Raw genomic sequence first — 20,920 nt, 5'->3', positions numbered from 1 at the left:
AGGGATAAAAAGCAGTGAAGTAGGACCATGTGCTTCTTCAGTCCAATTTGCAAACAGTTTAGACCCAGAACACGATCATGTTAGTATAAATGAATATTTTGTTCATGTTGTTTTTAATAATAACTTAAAAAATAAGTAAGCTTACACACATTGACATTTACTATGCAGTACACTCATAGTCATACACTGCCGTATGGCCGTACACCGCGGCATGCGGCAGTCCCTGACAGTGGACCAAAATGGCCTAAAACCAAAGTATTCTGGCTAGAATACTGTGCTAAAACTCACCATAGAGGCATAGCCAACAGTAGAAAAATCCTGAATAGGGCCATCATTGCAATCATTCGAATTTCCTCCTTCATTGTGATGACAAGAGCTACTCCAGGTCTGAGCTACTCGGTCATGTCGGTATACAAACCGGATGTAAACAAAGTTTTAAAGAACCCCGCGAAACATCGTGTTGACTGATGAGTGAAGCAGGCATGCGCATTACGATTTTATGATGTGTGACGTCAGGTTTTTCCGCTGCCGAAAGTAGGATTCCTTATGGTTAGGGTTAGGGGTTAGGGGTTAGGGTTAGGGTTTAGGGTTAGGGTTAGGGTAAGGGTTAGGGTTAGGGATTAGGGTTAGGATTATATTCGTATTTATTATACTAGTAAAATAGTATATTGTGTGTATGCAGTTTATTCCGTAATCAATAAGTATCATAAACAAACACCTTTCTGGCACAACGAATCATAGCACAGTCGTGTAGGCATTAGACTATGGATACAAAGGTTGTGGGTTCGAACCCCAGGTAAACCGTTATAGAATTTTAATTCTATCGATTTCTTTTTATTTTATTAAGTAAGAGGAAATAATAATGGTAATAAACTCGTGTTATTTCTAGCCTCATAGGCCTATTAATTACATGTATGTACTATGTGTTATCGCATTGCGGCCCATTATGGTTGCAGAAAGAAATAACGCCACCCGCACACACACCACTTTTTTCTAAAACTTTTATTATTTGCCGGTACCCTTCATTTTCAAACTCTTTTGATTTACATTACGAAGCAACAAATCTATGAACGCCGAGTATCAGCACATGCAACCTTTGACCGATAACGCTACGAGCCAATCAAATTGATCCATTCATTCCGTGGTAGCAGGTGGTAGCCAATCACGGGCCGTGTTGTTGTTGCAGCGGACTTCAAAAATCATTGTCAACTTCCGCGGTCAGCTGTGTTTACACTTTTTAAAATCGTAGGTTTTTTGTGTCCCTGATTTGAACGATTACGAGACCAAATAATTTCGAAAATGGATATTCCAAGTCTTGATGGTATGAAAAGAGCAGAACTGCAAAAGCTCGCGAAGGAAGCAGGAATAAAAGCAAATAAAAAGGTAAGCACTGCGAAGTAAATTTTAAGCTTACTGAACATGTGAACTGAAGAGTGACATTCATGCATGCCATTGGCTTGCCGAATCCGATCAGTCCATTCATTCATTCATATTTATTCAGTACTCACATAAGACTTATTTCCATTGGGGTCCTTAAAGAAATGGGGGAAACAAGCAGATCAGGCAACAGAACCAAATAAATAAATAACTCCACCAAAACCCAAATTATTGCACATAAAAAATAAATAACACCCAAATCCCATATATTGCACATAAATTACGACCAAAAGGAAAAAGATCAAACCCCATCAATACCTAAGGCTAATGAAAGAACTCTGCTCAGTTCTTATGGCTTGCATGATCCATCAGATGTTTTTTGACGGTATTTTTATATTGGGTCAAATTGGTGATCAGTTTAACATGTTAAATGGAATTTGGTATTAAATGAATTCCAATGTTTGATGCCACCATAAAAAAAAAGTGTGACTAACATCGAGTTGGTTGCTATGCGCGCACGCTTGTGCAAAAGGGACGAAGGGGACAATGTTCCCGGATGTCCGACATACCAGAGTTCAATCGAAAAGAGAAAGGGGACCACCATGTCCCCGGCCCGGTTGTGATATAGTGACATCTGCAGACTGCAATCAATCCTGGGTTCCAAGATTGTGCATATGCAATAGGCCTACTGTGCATGTGAAGGCCGTGCGTTGATACTCAACCATTTGAGGTAAGCACGTATTTGGAAGAAAGAAGTCAAACTGTACTTTATTTTTCTGAATCCTTATGACGAGAGGAATACATTGCATTTTGGATGGCGTCAAACCCGGGGGGATGGGGGAACAGTCACTTTTTGACAATTTTGACCCGGATTGGCGCTAACTAAAAAACATGATTGGTATGGTTGAACTAGTCTGACGAGTAGGACCTGTTTTTTTCTTAGTTACCAACTATACTCTAACTCTGATCGCTCAAGAAAGATTACCCACAAAAATACACTAACCGCGCCTCCCGATGGCGGTGCGGTCACTGGACTTTCGCAATTCGTCTTTCTTGTACCATGTCAGATAGTGATCATAGTGTGAAATGAGTATAGTCTGGTAACTTAGAAAAAAAGGTCCTACTCGTCGGACTAGGTTGAACATAATCATAAATAATAAGATTTGACCAACTTGAAATTTCACCTGCACTGCATCGAAATACAAAATAAAACTTACATGCACAACTCTCTGATTTTTTTCCTTAAAAATTGGCTGATTTTCACAAAATTTAACATGCACAGGCAAAAACTTACTTGCACTGGAGTCAAAGTTACTCGTGCATCTGTGCATACATACTTGTACGCGTCGCATGTGGTATTTCGAACACTGCTTTTTGGATTAATTTATGATACAATTAATTAGGCACTGTTCCACTAGCCGACAGGGACTTTTCTGTTATTAAGTTTGCTTTTTTGAAATGAATGGTGAATAAATGGATTCTGTTGCAATAGTGGTGGGTGATTTCATACTTTGATTGAAAGGGCTTTGAGGCAATAACAAAAAATACTTATTTGGGGGTACTACACCCCTGGCCAATTTTGAGCCTATTTTTTCATTTTTCTCAAAAATTTATAGCGCATGTGACAAGTAAGATATCTATATTATAGGGGCAAGGACTACAACTATTGCACTGAAAATTCAGCAACTCAAGGCAAGGAGTTATTGATTTATTGATCAAATATTGGTTTTCCCTCATTTTTGACTGTAAGTCCACAACTGTTGTCTGTGCTGAAATAAAATTTCCAGTGCAGTAGTTGTAGTCATTGCCCCTATAATATACATCTTACTTGTCACCAATGCGCTATAATTTTTGAGAAAAATGCAAAAATAGGCACAAAATTGGGCAGGGGTGTAGTACCCCCTTAAGCCAAGTAAAATCAAATCCTATATTTATGAAAGTATTTCTTGGCCAAACTGGAACATACGCGTTGCATCCACGTAGTGTATAAGCGTGTACACAGTGAATGGCGCGTGTATACTTTCTTCTGTACCGCACTATATTCGCGTGTGTTTATCGCGGAGCCACTAGCGTTCACAGACAACAGTGTTCCAATTGGCCAAGAAATACTTAATTTGAAAAAGCTCTCACCGATTTTTGAAGATTTTCAAATATTTTTTTTTCTTTGCTCCTAGTTAATTTGTTTCTAAAATTATTGTAATGAAAAGACATGTTACTGTTAGGAAGTTCTTGCTTATCATTAATAAACACATCAATTGCAAACACTCTCTTCAATCTGGGGACCACTTGGGGCTTTTGGGAAATAACAAAAATATTAGGGGCCTCCTAATTTTTATGATGTGTAGACAAAGACTTTGCTATGCAATTTTACACAGACATTTTTAACAAATTAACATATAATAGAGTCTGCCTATGAGGAAATTCTGGACAACATTTATTTTGACCGAACAAGTATGACTACATGAATTTTATATGATTGATTTCTACATTTCACCAACAGACTGAGTATTTGATTTCTGAGTTGAAAAAATACTACTCCAACAGCCCAAATGACAGCAGTGGTAGAGATGAGAAGAGTGAAGCAGACAACACAAGCAGCTCACACACAGAAATAACAGAATGTGAAACTTCAGCAGAGGTAATAAAAATGCAAAAGTTCTTTGAACTTCAATCCTGAATATTGTTGGAACTTTGCACATTTCAAGGGTGGACTGTGTGCATGTCATCAGGGGGCTAGTTGCAATTAACGATAGGCCTGGAAAATCAATGCAAGATCTACATGATATTTGTAAAAAACTTTTAAAAATTGTTACTGTAGACTTGCAGTACAATGAATATATTATGTGTTAAAAGAATATGATATTGAGATCATGATAAGCTCCAGCCAGTGTATTGAAAACAAAAACTAACCAAAAAGAATAGAATTTTATTGAGTTGGTAACGTTTAAGAGGGTAATGAGCATGCGCAGATCGTAAAGATGAATCATTTCAGATGAATCATTTTATGCGTACATGCGTAGTGTGAAAGAAACATCTATCGCCTGATGGTGTGCGTATGGTACAAGTGGTGTTTTATATTTAGCCTGAGTGTTCTGCCTTTATCTTGAAACTATTAAACATGGTGGAACAAAATCGCCATGCGTGGCTGTGATGTTGAAGAACTAGTGGATTCGCCCTACTATCATGGCAATTTCTGACACAAAGATATAGGGATGATGACGCCCTGTACATCGGGATGATGACTCCCTGTACATCGGTCAAAGGCATTCATTTTACCTGTCCCATGAGCAAACTCCCTGTTCCAAATGACAGAAGACGGATGGCTGGCTAAGACACTGACTGCGACCATTACCACATATTCCTAGCATTAACTCGAATTCACCGGCATCTGTTTGCTCAGTAGAAACAAGCTGTATGACATTTGATTTTGAATTTGTGACATGATCTGATCCATTCAGATTGGCAAAAATGTAATTGAGATAGGCAAAGCAAACAGAAGAAAAATGTAAATAAAAGACATGATAGTGTTAGATTACTTTCTGTAAGAAGTATGTACATTCCTTTGTTTTGTTTTTTGTTAGAGCGAAGTAGAAGCCAAACCCAAGGTGACACGAGGTCGACGTGGGAGGAAAGCAGCTAGCAGGAAACAGGCAACAAGACTGGTATCTGATAGTGAAGCAGATACAACAGTATCAACAGAGTCAGAAGCAGATGAACCACCTGCTGCAGCAGATACCACACAGGTATTTTCCAACAACTTCAAAAGACATCTACTGTTTTCATTGTGTAATAAATTCAATTATGGGAGAGAAATTGCAATGACTCGGTCTCTCCTGTCAGGCAGCAGGTGCAGGAATAGAGGCCGTCAGCCTTTCGCCATCTTGTGGGTACAAATGATCTGTGTGTTCATGCGTTGGATACTACGCGCAGGGCGCAGCTTGCCACGCAGCTGTTATTGCGCCTCAACACGGTGATTTTGCTGATCAATTTATCAATTTGATCAATACAGCGTGTACCCACAAGATGGCGGCATATGACGTCACGTTGACGACCTCATACATGTATATATGTATAACATAAATGTGACCGTCCACGGCGAATGAGCCGTAAATTCCTCCCCCGGTCAATTTTGTTTTATTTCGTGTTTAAAAATACACATCATAAACTTAAAAATGGTATATCATTTGACTTCAAACGATATGCAGAAGCGGGGTTATGGTTTGTTAAACTTTGCTCCTTCAACAAAGAAACAGTTTTTTTCATTTATACATGCGTCTCTTTTTCCACATTGCTGGCAATAAATATCAAACAGTCATAATTGGCGGTCATTTCAAATCATCCCCAAGTCAACGAGGTTTAAGAAGGTTCTCTCATTGTTAATTGTTGGTTATGCATACCTATACAAAATACAATGCCTGGTAACCCACCACTTGAAAAGGATTTAGCAAAAGCAAACAAAGACCAGAGCTATTAAAAGTTCTATAGCCATCTGAGGTAGAAGCTTATTATCCACTTCAATAATAGGATTATTGATTGGTGTTGTGACTATCAAAATGAGTCAGATGTCGCGGCAGCTTAAGTTACCGATGAATACGACCTTCGTACACATTTTATACCGTAACTCAGAATACAATTTAGGGAATTTACGGCTCATTTGTGCTGCTGAGTCACAAATAGTCACTCGATAGTCGTTTCACAGTGCTCAATACCAATTTTTAACAAGGTAGAGCTAATTTAATAAAACAATTTTGGCTAAATAATATTCAGTATTTAGTAACTAGTAGTTTCACGCCTCACGGCGATCGTCAGACTATTACGCTGTTGTTGTTATGATCCTTGATTACGGAACCGAAAAAATATACGCAAAGTAGGCCTAAGACGCGTGGATATGAAACATACGCAAAGTAGACCCACGCGATAGGTCTCACGCGAAATTTTAATGGCACCGCAAATCAAAAATCAAAACAACAACTTAATTGAGCCTACTTCTTTTTTCTTGCGTGGCGACATTTTGAGATAAGTTCGGATTTTTTGTTTAGGAGGGTTTCTTCAGACATTTTAAATATATATAAAGTTTTTCTTCTAGACAAAGATTGCATCGACCGGATTCGCGTCTCTTGGTGTTTGATTGTTTGACTATTTCCCAGATAATTTCTTAATTGGAATTAGGCCTACTTCTTTTAAGGTTCCAAACATGTTTTGAAAGTTCAGTTTCTTTTTCATATTTCTTGTGTCTGAAGGACTTTGTATGGTTATGAAATCTATCTTTGAACGGTCCTCCTGAAAGTCCTATGTATACTTTAGATTCCACATCAGATGTTACTGTAGCTTTGTACACACAAAAAAGCTACAAATGTGTACAAAGCTACAAATGTACACAAATGTACACAAAGCTACAAATGTATACTTTGCGTATGTTTCATATCCACGCGTCTTTATGCATATATTTTTTCGGTTCCGTAATCAAGGATCATAACAACAACAGCGTAATAGTCTGACGATCGCCGTGAGGCGTGAAACTACTAGTTACTAAATACTGAATATTATTTAGCCAAAATTGTTTTATTTTATTTGTATATATGTATATATGTGCTATTCCAGCTGCAATCCATACATCCTGTAGATGGAAGACATGACCTTTATAATCTTCCACAAAGGGAGTGTGAATTTCAAATGGGGTTACCTGTAACCTGAATGAGTGACTCCATTTGAAATCTACATCCCCTATATGGGAGATGTCTTTTAGGGTTGCATGTCACACCATCATCTGTTTTTCAACTTTTTAGGAGGCACATGAAGCTGATACTGAATCCCCATCCCCACCAAAGAGGAAAACTAAACGAGGTAGACGAGGTCGTAAGAGGGCAGCAACACCATCACCTACAAAAGATGCAACACCTGCCAAGATTCAGAAGGCAGCTTCACCAATACAGGTATGTATGGGGTTATCAGCATCCCTACCCAAGAGGAAAACCAAATGAGGCAGACAAGGTCAAAGGGTTTGCACCATCGCATACAAAAGATTCAATACCTGCGTTGAGTGTGAACTCAGAAGTGATGAACAGTCGCACTGATTGGCTCATCAACAATCATAGCAACAAGGCAGTTGACCCAATGGTCATTGAGGGCATGAAAGGGCGGAGACTTTACGTTTGATGATCACCATTGTGCACTTAGAATCCAAATTTGGAAATGCCAAATAATTTGATTAGTTTTATTTCATTTATCTACAGGAAAAATCTGTAACGCCCAAGCCAGCTTCACCAGTACCAGCTGCAGAAGATGAAAAAACAGTAAGGAAATACTAATCTAATTTGTAGTCTGTGTGCATCACACTTTGACTTCAAAACTTGCAAGCAAGCTACACCTCACTCTCCTCAAGAAGATGTGAGCTCGACAAAAGTAATCAATGCTTGTTTTAGGAAGTATATTTACTGAAGACAGTTTTCTGTTATTGCTGACTAGTTGATGTATAGCAGAGATGTCCCTCAGTTTCAGAGGAGCCGTCAAATAAAATGGAGTAGGAGAATTTTTTTAATGGTTGCCTACAAATGATTTTACACTCACCGAAAATCTAACAAGCAGGGAGAGTTGGCACTGACAAAATGATTCACAAATTTTTGGGCGAGCAACAGCAATAGTAGCAAGTATTTAATAACTACTTGGCTTTCATGTGGGTGTGTGTGTATGTGTGTGTCTGTTTCCAAAAATAATTTGCCCTAAAAAGTTGCCAGCATTTATGAGGTCAAGTAGCCGGCATTTTTGCTGGCTGCCATGGCTTCTTGACATCTCTAGCTCTGTTGTAACATGTACCCAAATCTGAAATGACATGCCATAATCATGTTTTATACAGGCTATCACAGCTAAGACAACACCATCACCCAATGTGACTGTCAAAACAACCAGAGGATCATCCAGCAGAAGAGCTACTAAAAAGGTAACCATTTTTTTCATGAACTCGTAAACTATTTGACTGTCACTTGAAAATTTGGCTCAAAACAACTTTAAATGGTTGCAGTAATTTCACTATAAATGAAAGTTTGATGTTCAAGTACATGCTGTTATAAATGCATCTACTGTTTCTTTTTTGTTTCAATGTTTATTGATTTATATTCATTTAAAAAAAACAAAGCAAGTCAATCAACATTCATTTCAAAAAACAAAGCAAGTCAATCAACAACAAATCGCATAAAGGGGGGCAAAAATTGGTTACACAAAGTTATGCAGTCTCACTACCTAAGTACACTACATGTACATACAAAATCAACCTCAACACTGTACAATGTACACATTATATCCTTGATGATACAAAATGGACCAGAAAATTACTACTGTTTCTAAGATGCATGTTTTATTAGATTTGTAGCTGTGTACATTTCATTAACAATGTGGAGGGTTACTCTGTTTGATACTTCAGTGTGACCTTTCAATATTACAGATTTGTCATCAATTCACATGTAGGGCTGTACCGTATTCCTTGTGTAAATTCAATGAGTGTTCCCAGAATACTGTAGAATTACATCTATAATGCCTCTAAATGAGAAAGTGACGAAAGGCAGACACCCTCGGAGTTTGAGTAGCTATATTAGTAATACTGTCACCTGTACAAACGTATTATTGCCAGGCAATCTATTGTAATGCTTTTGTGGTAGGTGTCTGTCTTTCGTCAAAAAACACTCAATTGGAGGCATATAGATGGAATCTATGCTATCTATTGTAAACCATGCTAAACATGAATTCTCATTGAACAGACTGCCACTCCTGTTGTTGACAAAGCACCTGTACCTTCTGAAGCCACCCCAGAAGTAACAACCCCTGAAGCTACCAAACCAGCAACAAGAGGATCATCTGGTCGCAAAGCCACCAAGAAGAGGCGGTCAACGTTTGAGATTGATCCTGTGACAGGTACACCCAAACCGTCGTCAGAAGAGAAGAAAGAGGTCAAAGTTGAATCTGATCCCAAGATGAAAGAAGCTGTTGTGGCACAAGTTGCTGAACAGAGTAAGTACATTATATTTTGTTGCTGTTACAAGTGAACAGGACTCAAATTCAGCACAAACCCCTCACATCAGCACAATATTTTGCATTTGCACATTCTAGACTGATATTTTCTTGCTACTTTGCTGTGCTATCTAGAGCCATGTGGCTTTAAAAAGGACAAGAAACAAGTGCAAAAGTAAAAAAGTTACCAGCTGAAAGGTACTTACTAAGAATCACAATTTCTCCTTGTTATAAAGTGTCATGAGTTCAGTTAAATGTTGTATTCTTAATGTGATATCTTGGATTTTGTTTTGTTCAGAACCCAAACAACCATCAACCCGTATCCCTAAGCTGAAATTTGGCAAACCCGTCACCAAGCCTGTCACCCCTGGCAGCAAGAACTGGGCCAAGATCCACGCAGCTCGAATGGAGAAGATGGAATCCATTGATGACTACTTGGAGCGTAAACGCAAGAGAACAGAAAACTTATGTGCTTCTGTTAAGAGGGCCAAGGTAAGCTATAAGGGATGCATAGTAAATAGCATTGATGCATCAATGCGTGTTTGCCATGCTTTTGAGCTGTGAGTCTGTTCCTAATTGTCTAGCATTGTATAGCTGAACCACTATGAGGCAGGTAAGCAATCACAACTTGTAAAAACACCCACAACTTTTGCACACACCTTGTGATATCTAATTTGCATACTCTACACATGTCATGAAATGAAAATAGCAAATAATGAAAAGATGCTGGTTTTATACTTTTTACCGCTTGCCGCTGAGCAGCTTGATGCTTCATCATGTCGCTTGCACTTTCTGCAAGCGGAACGATAGCAGCATGGCTATGAAAGCCAATGTTATGTTGCTACTCGGCATCGCCAAAAATAGTATCATGTTCTCATACGTCAGAGCGGCACCGGTCCCGAGTTGACTTGAATTGAACTCCTAGCCTAGCGATGCTGATCGCTGCTGCTTGGGCAAAGCTGTGAAGTGATTGATATATATCAGCTTGCCGCTGGTCACTGCTAGCATTTCTGGTGTGACTGCACAGTGAAAACAAAATCCTTGTTAGAGTGGCAATATGAAACAAGCATTATGGTGTGGGGCAATCAAATAATGTTGGATTTTTATCAAAGGATGGACAAGTTAATTTAGGCACCGGAGTTTTGCGCGATTTAAAACAGCAAAATGCGCTGGCCACTTTTCAAAATGCGCGAAAATGCGCCAAAAAATAGGTCAAAATGCGCTAAAATGCGTGATCCCCTGTTATCAATGCAAAACATCGGTAAAACGATGGCATGTCAATCAATTACGACCGATTTCCAGTTCATTTCGGTTCATTTCCAGTTTCTGGAAAAATAAAAAATAAAGATGGCGACCATCACAAATCGTCGATCGAAATGTCGAAAGCAAGGGTAAATTTCCCACATTATGCTTGGTTTAATGATCGTTTTTTGGCTCCAGGGAAGCTAAGCAGTCATCGTCATCAGAACCGTAGGGTTACACAATACAGTGTTGGTTTTTTTTTTTTTTTTTTTTTTGTGCTTGGCTTTAGGTTTTCAAATTGGTTTCTAAGTTTTGCTAAATTATTTTTTCATCGATTTTACTCCCGATAGAGTTGAAATTCAGTTGAGAAAATGTGATTTTTGGTTAAAAAGCCACCATAACGAGTTATTACTTGGTTCCCCAGTGTGCTAGAGATTATTTTGGTCTGTATAATTTAACCTTATGTGACAATGGCGCAAACCAACGGAAGTTTAACATTAAAATGTCTTAAGATTTTAGTACTCTCAGGTTCAGATTCAAAAGTTATTTTGACTTTCTTAACTTTTCTTAACTATTTCTTTACAATTTAAATAAAGAAATAGTTAAGGAGTATCAAAAAAATAGTCATGAAAATTGTTGAATCTTGAATAAATCGGAACAAAATGAATTTCCAAGTGGACTATTTTCCTTGCGCAAGTGCAAATTTTTGCTTTTTCGGTAACGCGGTTATCTCCCAATGATGTAATGCGTAATTATCCAATCAGTGCTGTCCTTAGAAATTAGCCCCAAAATGAACCAATCACAGACATCGTAATGAACAGTCTTTGGCAGTGTGGAACAAGTCAACAAACAACCAAGATGTCTGCCCCCATCCCACATGAACGCACATGACAGATGTCGCCAAGTAAATTGCACCACGATAAGTCGTAAACATGGTTAAAACAAATGAAATTAAATATGTCAAAGGACAGATTGTTACTCTATTTGGTAAAAATATCCCAAAGAGAGATCGCAAGGTGTCTGGGAGACTAGGAGTAGGAGCAGTACTACCTCTACGATCGATGCAACTTTCAAAGTCGGAAACCACTCAGACAGTCATCAGCCATCATCATGGCATATGCTCCTCCACATGATGCACTCATGGACTACATAGCACTGGTACATCATGGGAACATGAACGTAAACCCGGGACGCAAACATGGTAAAGTCATAGTATTACTACTAGCCACTGAGTGAATTCAATCACCAAACCAAACATCCTTTTTCAACTGGCTTTTCAAAAAAAAAAAATAGATAATTACGATGGCCCAAATATTTTCTCAAACATAAAAATAATGCCCAAAGACAAGTAATAATAATATAATATTGAATAAATTATGCCCACATTACGCAGCGCAACGTCTATCTGTCTGTCAGTTTACTCCAGAACTCTAGTTTCGAATTAGCCTCAAACATCATGGCCCTGTTCCTTCCTCACTAGGGCCCTGAATGCCATACGACATAAAAAACGGGCACCGTGAAGTCACGTCATGGTGATGACGCCACACTGACGTAGGGAAGAATTCAAAACACGGCGACGATAACAGTCACAAGTCTGGTCTTTTACATCATCAAATGTGCTCAAAATTTATGAACATGCACCAAATATGTTTTGTTTAAGTCACATCGTGAGGAATGGTAGGAAGTGTATTTATGAGAAAAAGTGGTATTTTATGTGTACCCTGGACCAGATATGCTCAGAAGTCTCAGACCTTCGTGCGTTTAGAAGGACAGTGGAAATCGTGTGACGGAGGTGTGAGTACCTCGGCTAGTTTCGAATTTGTACATCGCGTTCTTCGCATTCCATGCTAGAGTGCTTTGCTATCGCTTTTCAGGCAGACAGCAGTGCAATTTTTTGCAGTTTGCACCGGAGGTTCATTCTGTTAATGTTGAAATTTGGATGAAAGTTATTTCGATGAGTCAACTGCATCTTTTGAGCAAGATTTGCCTTTTTTTGCCGATGAGTGAAATGTAATTTTAGCAACATTTTTGATGCAATCGCCTGTTGTGATCGGCTGTGTTTACTTCTGAACTTCCATTATTACACGGTGTCATTCTTCAGCAAATCCGACTAGATTTTGAATGCAATGTAGAATGTGAAGCTATCGGTGAGCAAATTCTTATTTTTTCGGAGACTTTGGGTCGCGTGTTCCTCAAACTTGGTGGGTGGGTGCATCTTGACCCGAGACAGAACAAGTTTGTTTTGGCAAGTGGGTCAAGGTCACCCGAGGTCATTTGAGGTCAAATTAGTAAAATTGTCATGGCAAGAATTAGAAACTTGGTGGGTACAGACAACATTTAGAGCCAAATTTTTGGAAGGTCATTTCGGGTCACCAGAGGTCATCTGAGGTCAAATTAGTAAAAACTTTTGGGCGGGCATGAAATTTGGTGGGTACAGTCAATATATAGAGCCAAATTTTTGGAAGGTCATTTCGGGGTCAACAGAGGTCATCTGAGGTCAAATTAATAAAAAGTGTTGGACGGGCATGGCAGGTACAGTCAATATTTGAGTCATATTTTTGGAAGGTCATTTTGGGGTCACCAGGGGTCATCTGAGGTCAAATGAGTAAAAAGTGTTGGATGGGCATGAAACTTGGTGGGTATAGTCAACATTTAAAGGCAAATTTTTGGAAAGTCATTTCGGGGTCATCTGAGGTCAAATTAGTAAAAACTTGTATGGGCATGAACATTGGTGGATACAGTCAACATTTATAGCCAAATTTTGGAACGGTCATTTCAGGGTCACCAGGGGTCATCTTGAGGTCAAATAAGTAAAAACTGTCAATGGGTGTGAAGCTAGGTGGGTATCGTCAACATTTGGGAGTCAAATTTTTGGAAAGACATTTGGGGAGGTCAACAGGGGTCATCTGAGGTCAATGTAGTAAAAACTCTCGGACAGGCATGAAACTTGGTGGGTAAGTCAACATTTAGAGCCAACTTTTTGGAAGGTCATTTTAGGGTCACCTGTGGTCATCCAGTGTCTGAGGTCAAAGTAGTAAAAACTGTCATATGGCCATGAAACTTGGTGGGTACAGTCAACATTTTAGAGCCAATTTTTGAAAGGTCATTTTGGGGTCAACAAGGGTCATCTAAAGTCAAATGAGTAAAATGGCCGGACAGGCATGAAACTTGGTGGGTACAATCAACATTTAGAGCCAACTTTTTGGAAGGTCATTTTGAGGTCACCAGAGGTCATCTGAGGTCAAATTAGTAAAAACTGTCATATGGGCTTATAAATAGGTGGATACAGCCAACATTTATAGCCAAAATTTTGGGAAGGTCATATCTAGGTCACCAGGGGTCATCTGAGGTCAAATTAGTCAGAACTGTCTCATGGGCTTGAAACTTGGTGGGTACAGTCAACATTTGGAGTCAAATTTTTGGAAGGTCATTTTGGGGTCACCAGGGGTCATCTGAGGTCAAATTAGTATTAACTGTCATGAAACTTGGTGGTACAGTCACCATTTAGAGCCAAAGCCTTATTCAGACTAACACTATTCTTGACATAGGCCTACTCGCCTGTATATAATTATATTTTGATGTGTTTTGGCCCATTTGGACTCATTTCCACCCGCTTCGATCCATGTCGCTAATTCCCTAAATTGATTGATGTATCATTGTATGCTCTGCAAATGAGATAGCTACCAACCTACCAGATGTACCTGTTGGGGGAATGTGATCTGTCACATACTCAAATGATTTCACTTGTTGCCCATGCGACTCCAAGAACAATTACTTTCACTGTCACCAAAAAGCGCAGAGCCACAGCGCCATTGGTGCTCTTGTTGTATTTTGATGTACATAAGTGAAGTTAGAACCAATATTGCGTGAATTTTCTTGTAAATGCTGCCGATTTGGGGCATAAAATCGTAAGTTTTAACTTTAAGCTTATCGATGGGTCATAATCGTGAACATTCTCGATGGAACCCAAAATGCGCTTTGGACACCCAAATGCGCGAAAGTGTGCGCTTGTGCGAGAACCGCGCAAAACTCAGGTGCCTAAGTTAATTGCAATAGACATCAGATCTTAATGTTTCATATTTAGATTAACAACTATATTTTTATTGTGTTGATATATTTTTCTATATTAGATTGTAGCTGAGGAGGCCAAGGCTGCAATGGAGACACTGAAAGCACACAAGACACCACCTGTCAAAGGCAAACTGGTGAGTTATATGAAACAAGTCAGTATTACTCTGAAAATGTATGAAATAATAAAGAGATGTATTTCTTATGAGCGCTAATAGAATGGGTTTTCACTAACAGCAACACTTGTAAATGACTAGCTATTGATTGGGCTAAATATTGTTATCCATACGCACCCAGATGGAAGATTATAACATTAATCTCCCACACAGGGGGTCACTGGGTGTAGATTTCAAATGGAGTCATCCATTCAGGTAGCCCCATTTGAAATTCCCCTGTGTGGGAGATTATCGTCATGTCTTCCATGGGGTGTATGGTTTTCAACTGGAATAGCTTGTACAAAACTTCAGAAGAGCATTTTGACTTTCTGTCATCTTTGACCCTAGTGCCTCTATTCTAATGGCATGAACAGGTGCTACCAATGTAGTTTTCAGGGTGCATCTCAAAGCGCTTATCGACCAAAGTTTTGGACATATTTTGAGTGTTGGAAATCGCAACTTTGGAACGGGAAGGGTGATGAATGGTGTGAAACTGTGATTACTAGACTATTTCTCAAGTACCCGGATGTTTCAGTAGTACCATGGGACCGCTTCTAAATCTTCTCTGGTGTAGGCATGGCTTTCCACAGATTTCAAAGAATTAAACTTTGACATATCATGTTTAATTCATATATCTGATATAATCTTTTGCAAATGTTTGTTTTCATATCAGGGTCCCAAGATTGTTAAGCCAGTAAGTAAACCAGCAGTAAACTTCATGTCTCCACGACCAACAAGTAAACCAGGCTTGATGGGACACAAATCAGCCAAGACTCCAGCTGCACCTGGTACAGCCACAAAGAGTGTCTCCTTCAAGGTCTCTAATCTCAAAACCCCTAAAGCAGTCATGGGAGATGGCAAGACTAGATGCCAGAAGAGGATATCTACCCCTGCTGCCAATAAGGTGCTGTCAGCACGGAAATCTGTTGGAGATGCTGCGGAGAAACGCAAGTCGTTGAATGCATCAACACGCAAGTCTATGGGAGATGTCCGTAAATCAGTTGGAGGTAGGACTACACACATTCTGGCATTAAGAAATTCATTGTAAGGTGACGCTTACAGTTATAGAGGGAGCATATCATTTTTTTATAACGGTTAGAGATTAATAACTGTGCATCAGTTGTTTTGAGGGTATTGTGAAATACTTAAACATTATGCTTTGGAACTGAGGAATATCTTGACCTGAGGGATATTCCGAGGTTCAAAGCACAATGTTTAAATATTTCACAATGCCCGTAAAATAACTGATGCAAAGTCATTAACCTCATTCATAATCGTCGCTTTTCACTTTTTTAATTCCATTTACGTCACATGTCATTTTCTTCTTTAAAAAAAAATACAATTTTAACTGTATCTGTCGTTTTCCCTGTTAAAAATTGAATAGCCGATTAAGAAAATGCTGCTAGCGACCAATCACACTATAGCACACAATCATGCAATGTCTAAATACGGCACCGGCCAGCATCCACGTAAATTGTTCAAATGCATATGAATGGTTAAACAACTTATATATTCATGAGGTTATGAATGATCATTGTCAATATGTTGCACTGCTCTGTTACCTAATCCTGTATGCCACTCTCTTTTGCTTACCTATCAGGCTGATCACTGTTAAAAATGATATGCTGCCCTCTATTATCTAAAGTGTCGATCCTTTGTTAGCTAATTCCAAAATATATCATGCGTAATACGGTAATATGAATTTAGCATAAGACGTATATGGATTCAGCTGACTTTCGAATTCATAATGATATAATCAATTTACCATTGTCAAATAGGAAATCACAGGGATATGAGAGTTCAGATTTAAAATCTGAATTCTGACTTTTTATTTTGATTTTCAGCTTCTTTTTTTTTCATACCTGTATGAATGGAAATCGCCTACGATCTCTTCCCAGAAAAACATAGTGTTATGAAATTTGATTTTGGATGAGAAATGGCGATGTGGCACTGACGTTGATAAAGTAGAGAATGTCTCCACTATGAACAATTCTGTGTTTTGTGTAGTTCTTGAAAACTGGGTTTGGGGACAATAAAAATCCCTGAGTGTGGAAAATTATAGAGTATGAATTATGGACAACATTGTCAACTAGAGGTTGATTCAGGGTTCCCAGGAGGATCAACCAAATTTCATTTCAAGAGGACAACATTTCATTATTTTTTATGTATTTCTTACAAAGCGATACAGAATTTCCCTCCCAATTCCCTGGACTGAGCTACCTGGATGCCATGTTTTTTTTCCAGGCCTGGATTGATTTACAATAGATAAATTCTTTCTTCTATTTCTTACAGGTGGAACAACTCCATATAAGTTTGGAGATACTAAAAACACAACAACACCAGCCAGAAAGGCAACCTTTGACCTGAAGGCATCGTTGAGCAAAGGGCTGACATACAAGCCATATACTGGTGAGTCTTCAATTTCAGTGTCTCATCTTCTTTGTTACTGATCACTGATTAGTTTTAATTGACTACAAACATTAAATTCTCAGTTTAGAAAAAAACTGAGGTCTTGATGTTTGGGAGTCATCCTAAAAAGAGCTAATCTTGTGTTTTTCCCTAACATTGACATTGATAATTAAACATATTAATTGATGTCAAAGTTTGACCTTTTCGGTAAATCCCATAAGCCTTTGCAAGTACACCTGAGATGTCGTCATTTGATGTCAGTACCCGTCACGCCGATGTGCAAATGATGACATCTCAGGTGTGCCTGCAAAGGCTTATCTGATTGACCAAAAAGGTCAATTACGAGATTACAAACTTTTAAAATTAATCTTTTTGTTTAAGAGAGTCATTTGGTGAACGTTTCTGTGAAATGCATTAATGCTATAATCTAGCATATTTGCGATATAATTAGTATAAAAAGTATGTAACTTTTGTAGTAAACTTGAAGCAGTCAGGCTAGCTCAATAGAGGCCGTCAGCGTGACGTCATATGCCGCCATCTTGTGGGTACACACTGTGATGGTCGTTCGATCTCCATGCGTGAACAGCAAAATCGTCGCGTTCATGCGCGATAACAGCTGCGCGTAGTGTCCGACGCATGAACACACAGATCATTTGTACCCACAAGATGGCGAAAGGCTGACGGCCTCTATTGGTAAAGCATTAAACTTTCCTTTCATTTGTAGGTAAATTGAAGCCACTAGGTGATACTACCACCAACCGCTTTGCTCAACCAAAAACCAAGCCAGGAGTACCATCAAATGCAAAGGTGCAGCTGAAGATGCATGGTAATATCACCAAGGCAAAGGCGGAGTTGAAGAGGCCAAAGGTCATGTCACGAGAGCAGAGACGAGCTGGTGCACAAAAACACAGGGCAGGGAAGAGAGCAGATGACTTGATGGCAAGAAGAGGAATCAAGAGTTAGGCATTTTCTGACATTTACCTTGTACATATGTGTACATAATTGTAAATAATGGATGACCATGGGTTGGCATTTTCACATGATATCTTCAGTCTATCGGCTGTATTTACAGCTTTCAACTGGTCTATTCCAGTTGAAATCCATACACCCCTATGGAATACATGAACTTAATCTTCCACATGGGGAGTGTGAATTGAAAATGGGGTTACCTGAACGGGTTAATCCATTTGAAATCTACACCCACTGTGTGGAAGATTAAGGTCATGTCATCCATAGGGGTGTATAGATTTCAATTGGAATAATCCTTTAAGTGTCAAATTGTCTTCAAGTAAAGTGTTCTCCTACGACTGCATGTAACATTTGCGCTGAGGCAAATTCTTTAACCACTGCACATTTTCTGCTTTGACAATGTACAACTGTGAAGCCTCCAAATTCATCATAAAGCGTGGTGTATGTACTTGTATGGATTTGTAATAATTTGGGCACTTCAGCATGAGTGTTAAACAAATCTTGAGTGTCCAGCAGGATTATGTACAAGTCACCTAGCTATTATGATCAAACAATGTCAGTATCGATCCATCCATTTCAGGGTTTATCATGGAAAATACCACTGTACATAGATTTTTATATATTTTTTAAACAATGTGCTACTACAGTGTATATATGTATGTATTTAGTAGGATTTTAGAAGCAATGTATCTTCTAATGCAAGCATGTAGATTGTAGACCCAACTGAAATTGTATTTTACACCAGAGGGGTTAGATGACAGACCCTGATATAGGAATGAATACTAGTAGTTTGTTGATAGGTAAATGCGCAAGGCACGACACTGAAACAAGGTTTGGAAAATAACAATTATGACCTAATTGTATTCAACTTTTAAAATGACGCAGGTTGTGTATGATTTGAAATTACTTGGTACTCTAGGTCGGTAAACATAAGTAGGATTTACTTTCCCTTAAGGGATCTGGAATGAGCGTTTTAAGCGTTTGACAGTATTTTTGTGGGACATGAGAGCACATCAGGCGTGTCGAATTGCATTCTGAATACGAAGAATGTCTTTCTGATATCAAATAATTTTCATTTTTGAAATTCACGATATAATACAAATTTTATGACAAATTGTTAAAATTTGATATTTTTCACATTTTTGATAAATAACAGTCCTCGAAGTAAATTTTATAAATCTAATGATATATTCTTAAAGTGTATGTAGCTGGGAGGAAAAGCCGACGATCAATTGAAAATTTTGACCTTTCATATTGAAGATATGGATTTTTTCCCAAAAGACCTAATTTTATTTGGTGTTTTGGGGAAAAAAATCCATATCTTCAATATGAAACTTGAAAGGTCAAAATTTTCAATTGATCGTCGGCTTTTATTCCACCTACATACACTTTAAGTATAAATCATCAGATTTATAAAGTTTACTTTAGTACTGTGAAATATCAAAATACCAATTTTAATGATTTGCCATAAAATGTGTATTACATTGCGAATTTCAAAAAAAAATCAAAATTATTTGATATCAGAAGGACATTCCTTGTATTCAGAATGCAATTCGATATGTCTGATGTCCCACCCCTTAAGAAGTCCTTTTTCAGAGGGCTCAGCCTTCGGAACTCTAGTGAGTGCCATCTTCAGAGTAAGGGAAATGGCACTCACTAGAGTTCCGAAAGCTGAGCCCTCTGAAAAGGACTTCTCAAGGGAAAGATTAAATCCTATTCATGCAGCTCATGTATGTATACCATTATTTTTAAAATTTCATTTAATACTATTGGAACCTGCATTCCTGCAACTCACATGTTACATATGATCCCACATTCCCACCAGGCTTCATCAGGCATCTGATTGATGATGGTGTGAAATTACAAATTTTAATTTTAAGAATAATGTTTTAATTACTGAATGATACAAAATATACCATTGGGTGCTAAGAATTGGACAAAACAAATGCACTAGCCCACTCCTGGACAAATACTTGCATATACACATTACACATCCCGTGATCCACACTCAAAACAAAATATGCCATTGATCTTTTGTTGGAAGGTATGGAGTATTTCTTGGAATTTTACTATTTCAACTTTTAAATTTGATATCTGAATTCCTGATGAATCTCTTTAATAAGGTTTAGGTTAATAAATTTAGTGGTATATAGTTGTAATGTGTAGGACATGGTTGCTGTAATGTAGACCTGCTTGACTGACTGGACTTTGGACCCAGTTGCTCAAATGGGCTGTATACATCAACCATGTTCTGCACATGACAACCATGTAGCACTCTGCATCACCACCACTTAACTGCACTTATATCAACTGTTTCAATGCATCTCTTTTGACAAATGATTTTTTTTCTGCTAGGGAACAAACCAAAAGTTTGATGACATCCTGTAAGTGAAAGTCCACTCTTTTATAGGAAGCTCACCCCTCAAGTGTAAAATGTTGAAATGCAAGATGAGTTGACAGATTTGATTGAGGACACACCGTGTTTCTGCAATGAATAACTAGTCAAGCCAAGTAGCAGTGTATTACATGGTTTCAAAAATATTGAATTTGGATTTTACATTTTGAAAATATGTTTTAAAAGAAGTTTATTTTGTAAATGATTCTGTTTTAAAATTATTTTTAAATAGTTCAATGTACTTTCCATTATCTTGCATGATGTTGAAGATAAATCCAAGTTTTGTACCATCATGCATGTATGA

General features: G+C 38.3%; 1 protein-coding gene across 2 annotated transcripts; it reads left to right on the top strand.

The window, feature by feature from the left end:
• The first annotated feature begins 1,168 nt into the window (after window positions 1-1,168).
• On the top strand, window positions 1,169-19,191 carry LOC140152453 (uncharacterized). 2 transcript variants are annotated; one of them, XM_072174768.1, is made up of 12 exons: window positions 1,170-1,383; window positions 3,878-4,015; window positions 4,959-5,120; window positions 7,164-7,310; window positions 7,611-7,670; window positions 8,231-8,314; window positions 9,129-9,378; window positions 9,677-9,870; window positions 14,751-14,825; window positions 15,517-15,850; window positions 17,136-17,252; window positions 17,977-19,191. In XM_072174768.1, exons 1-12 carry the CDS (start codon window positions 1,300-1,302, stop codon window positions 18,213-18,215), a joined length of 1,884 nt encoding a protein of 627 aa, XP_072030869.1. In that variant the 5' UTR covers window positions 1,170-1,299; the 3' UTR covers window positions 18,216-19,191. The 2 variants fall into 2 exon arrangements, with proteins under 2 accessions (XP_072030870.1, XP_072030869.1); XM_072174769.1 differs by lacking the exon at window positions 7,611-7,670 and having other exon boundaries at window positions 1,169-1,383.
• Window positions 19,192-20,920: the final 1,729 nt, after the last annotated feature.

Source organism: Amphiura filiformis, chromosome 5 (genome assembly GCF_039555335.1).
Source record: "Amphiura filiformis chromosome 5, Afil_fr2py, whole genome shotgun sequence".
In the NCBI taxonomy this organism is placed as follows: Eukaryota; Metazoa; Echinodermata; class Ophiuroidea; order Amphilepidida; family Amphiuridae; genus Amphiura; species Amphiura filiformis.
Note: the sequence above shows the minus strand (reverse complement) of the source record. Positions and strands in the feature narration are given on the sequence as shown.

Coding starts and splice junctions, on each gene's coding strand:
- LOC140152453 (XM_072174768.1), top strand. CDS start 1,300: ATGGATATTCCAAGTCTTGATGGTATGAAAAGAGCAGAACTGCAAAAG. Junction 5,121..7,163: donor CTGCAGCAGATACCACACAG/GTATTTTCCAAC, acceptor TCAACTTTTTAG/GAGGCACATGAAGCTGATAC. Junction 8,315..9,128: donor GCAGAAGAGCTACTAAAAAG/GTAACCATTTTT, acceptor CTCATTGAACAG/ACTGCCACTCCTGTTGTTGA.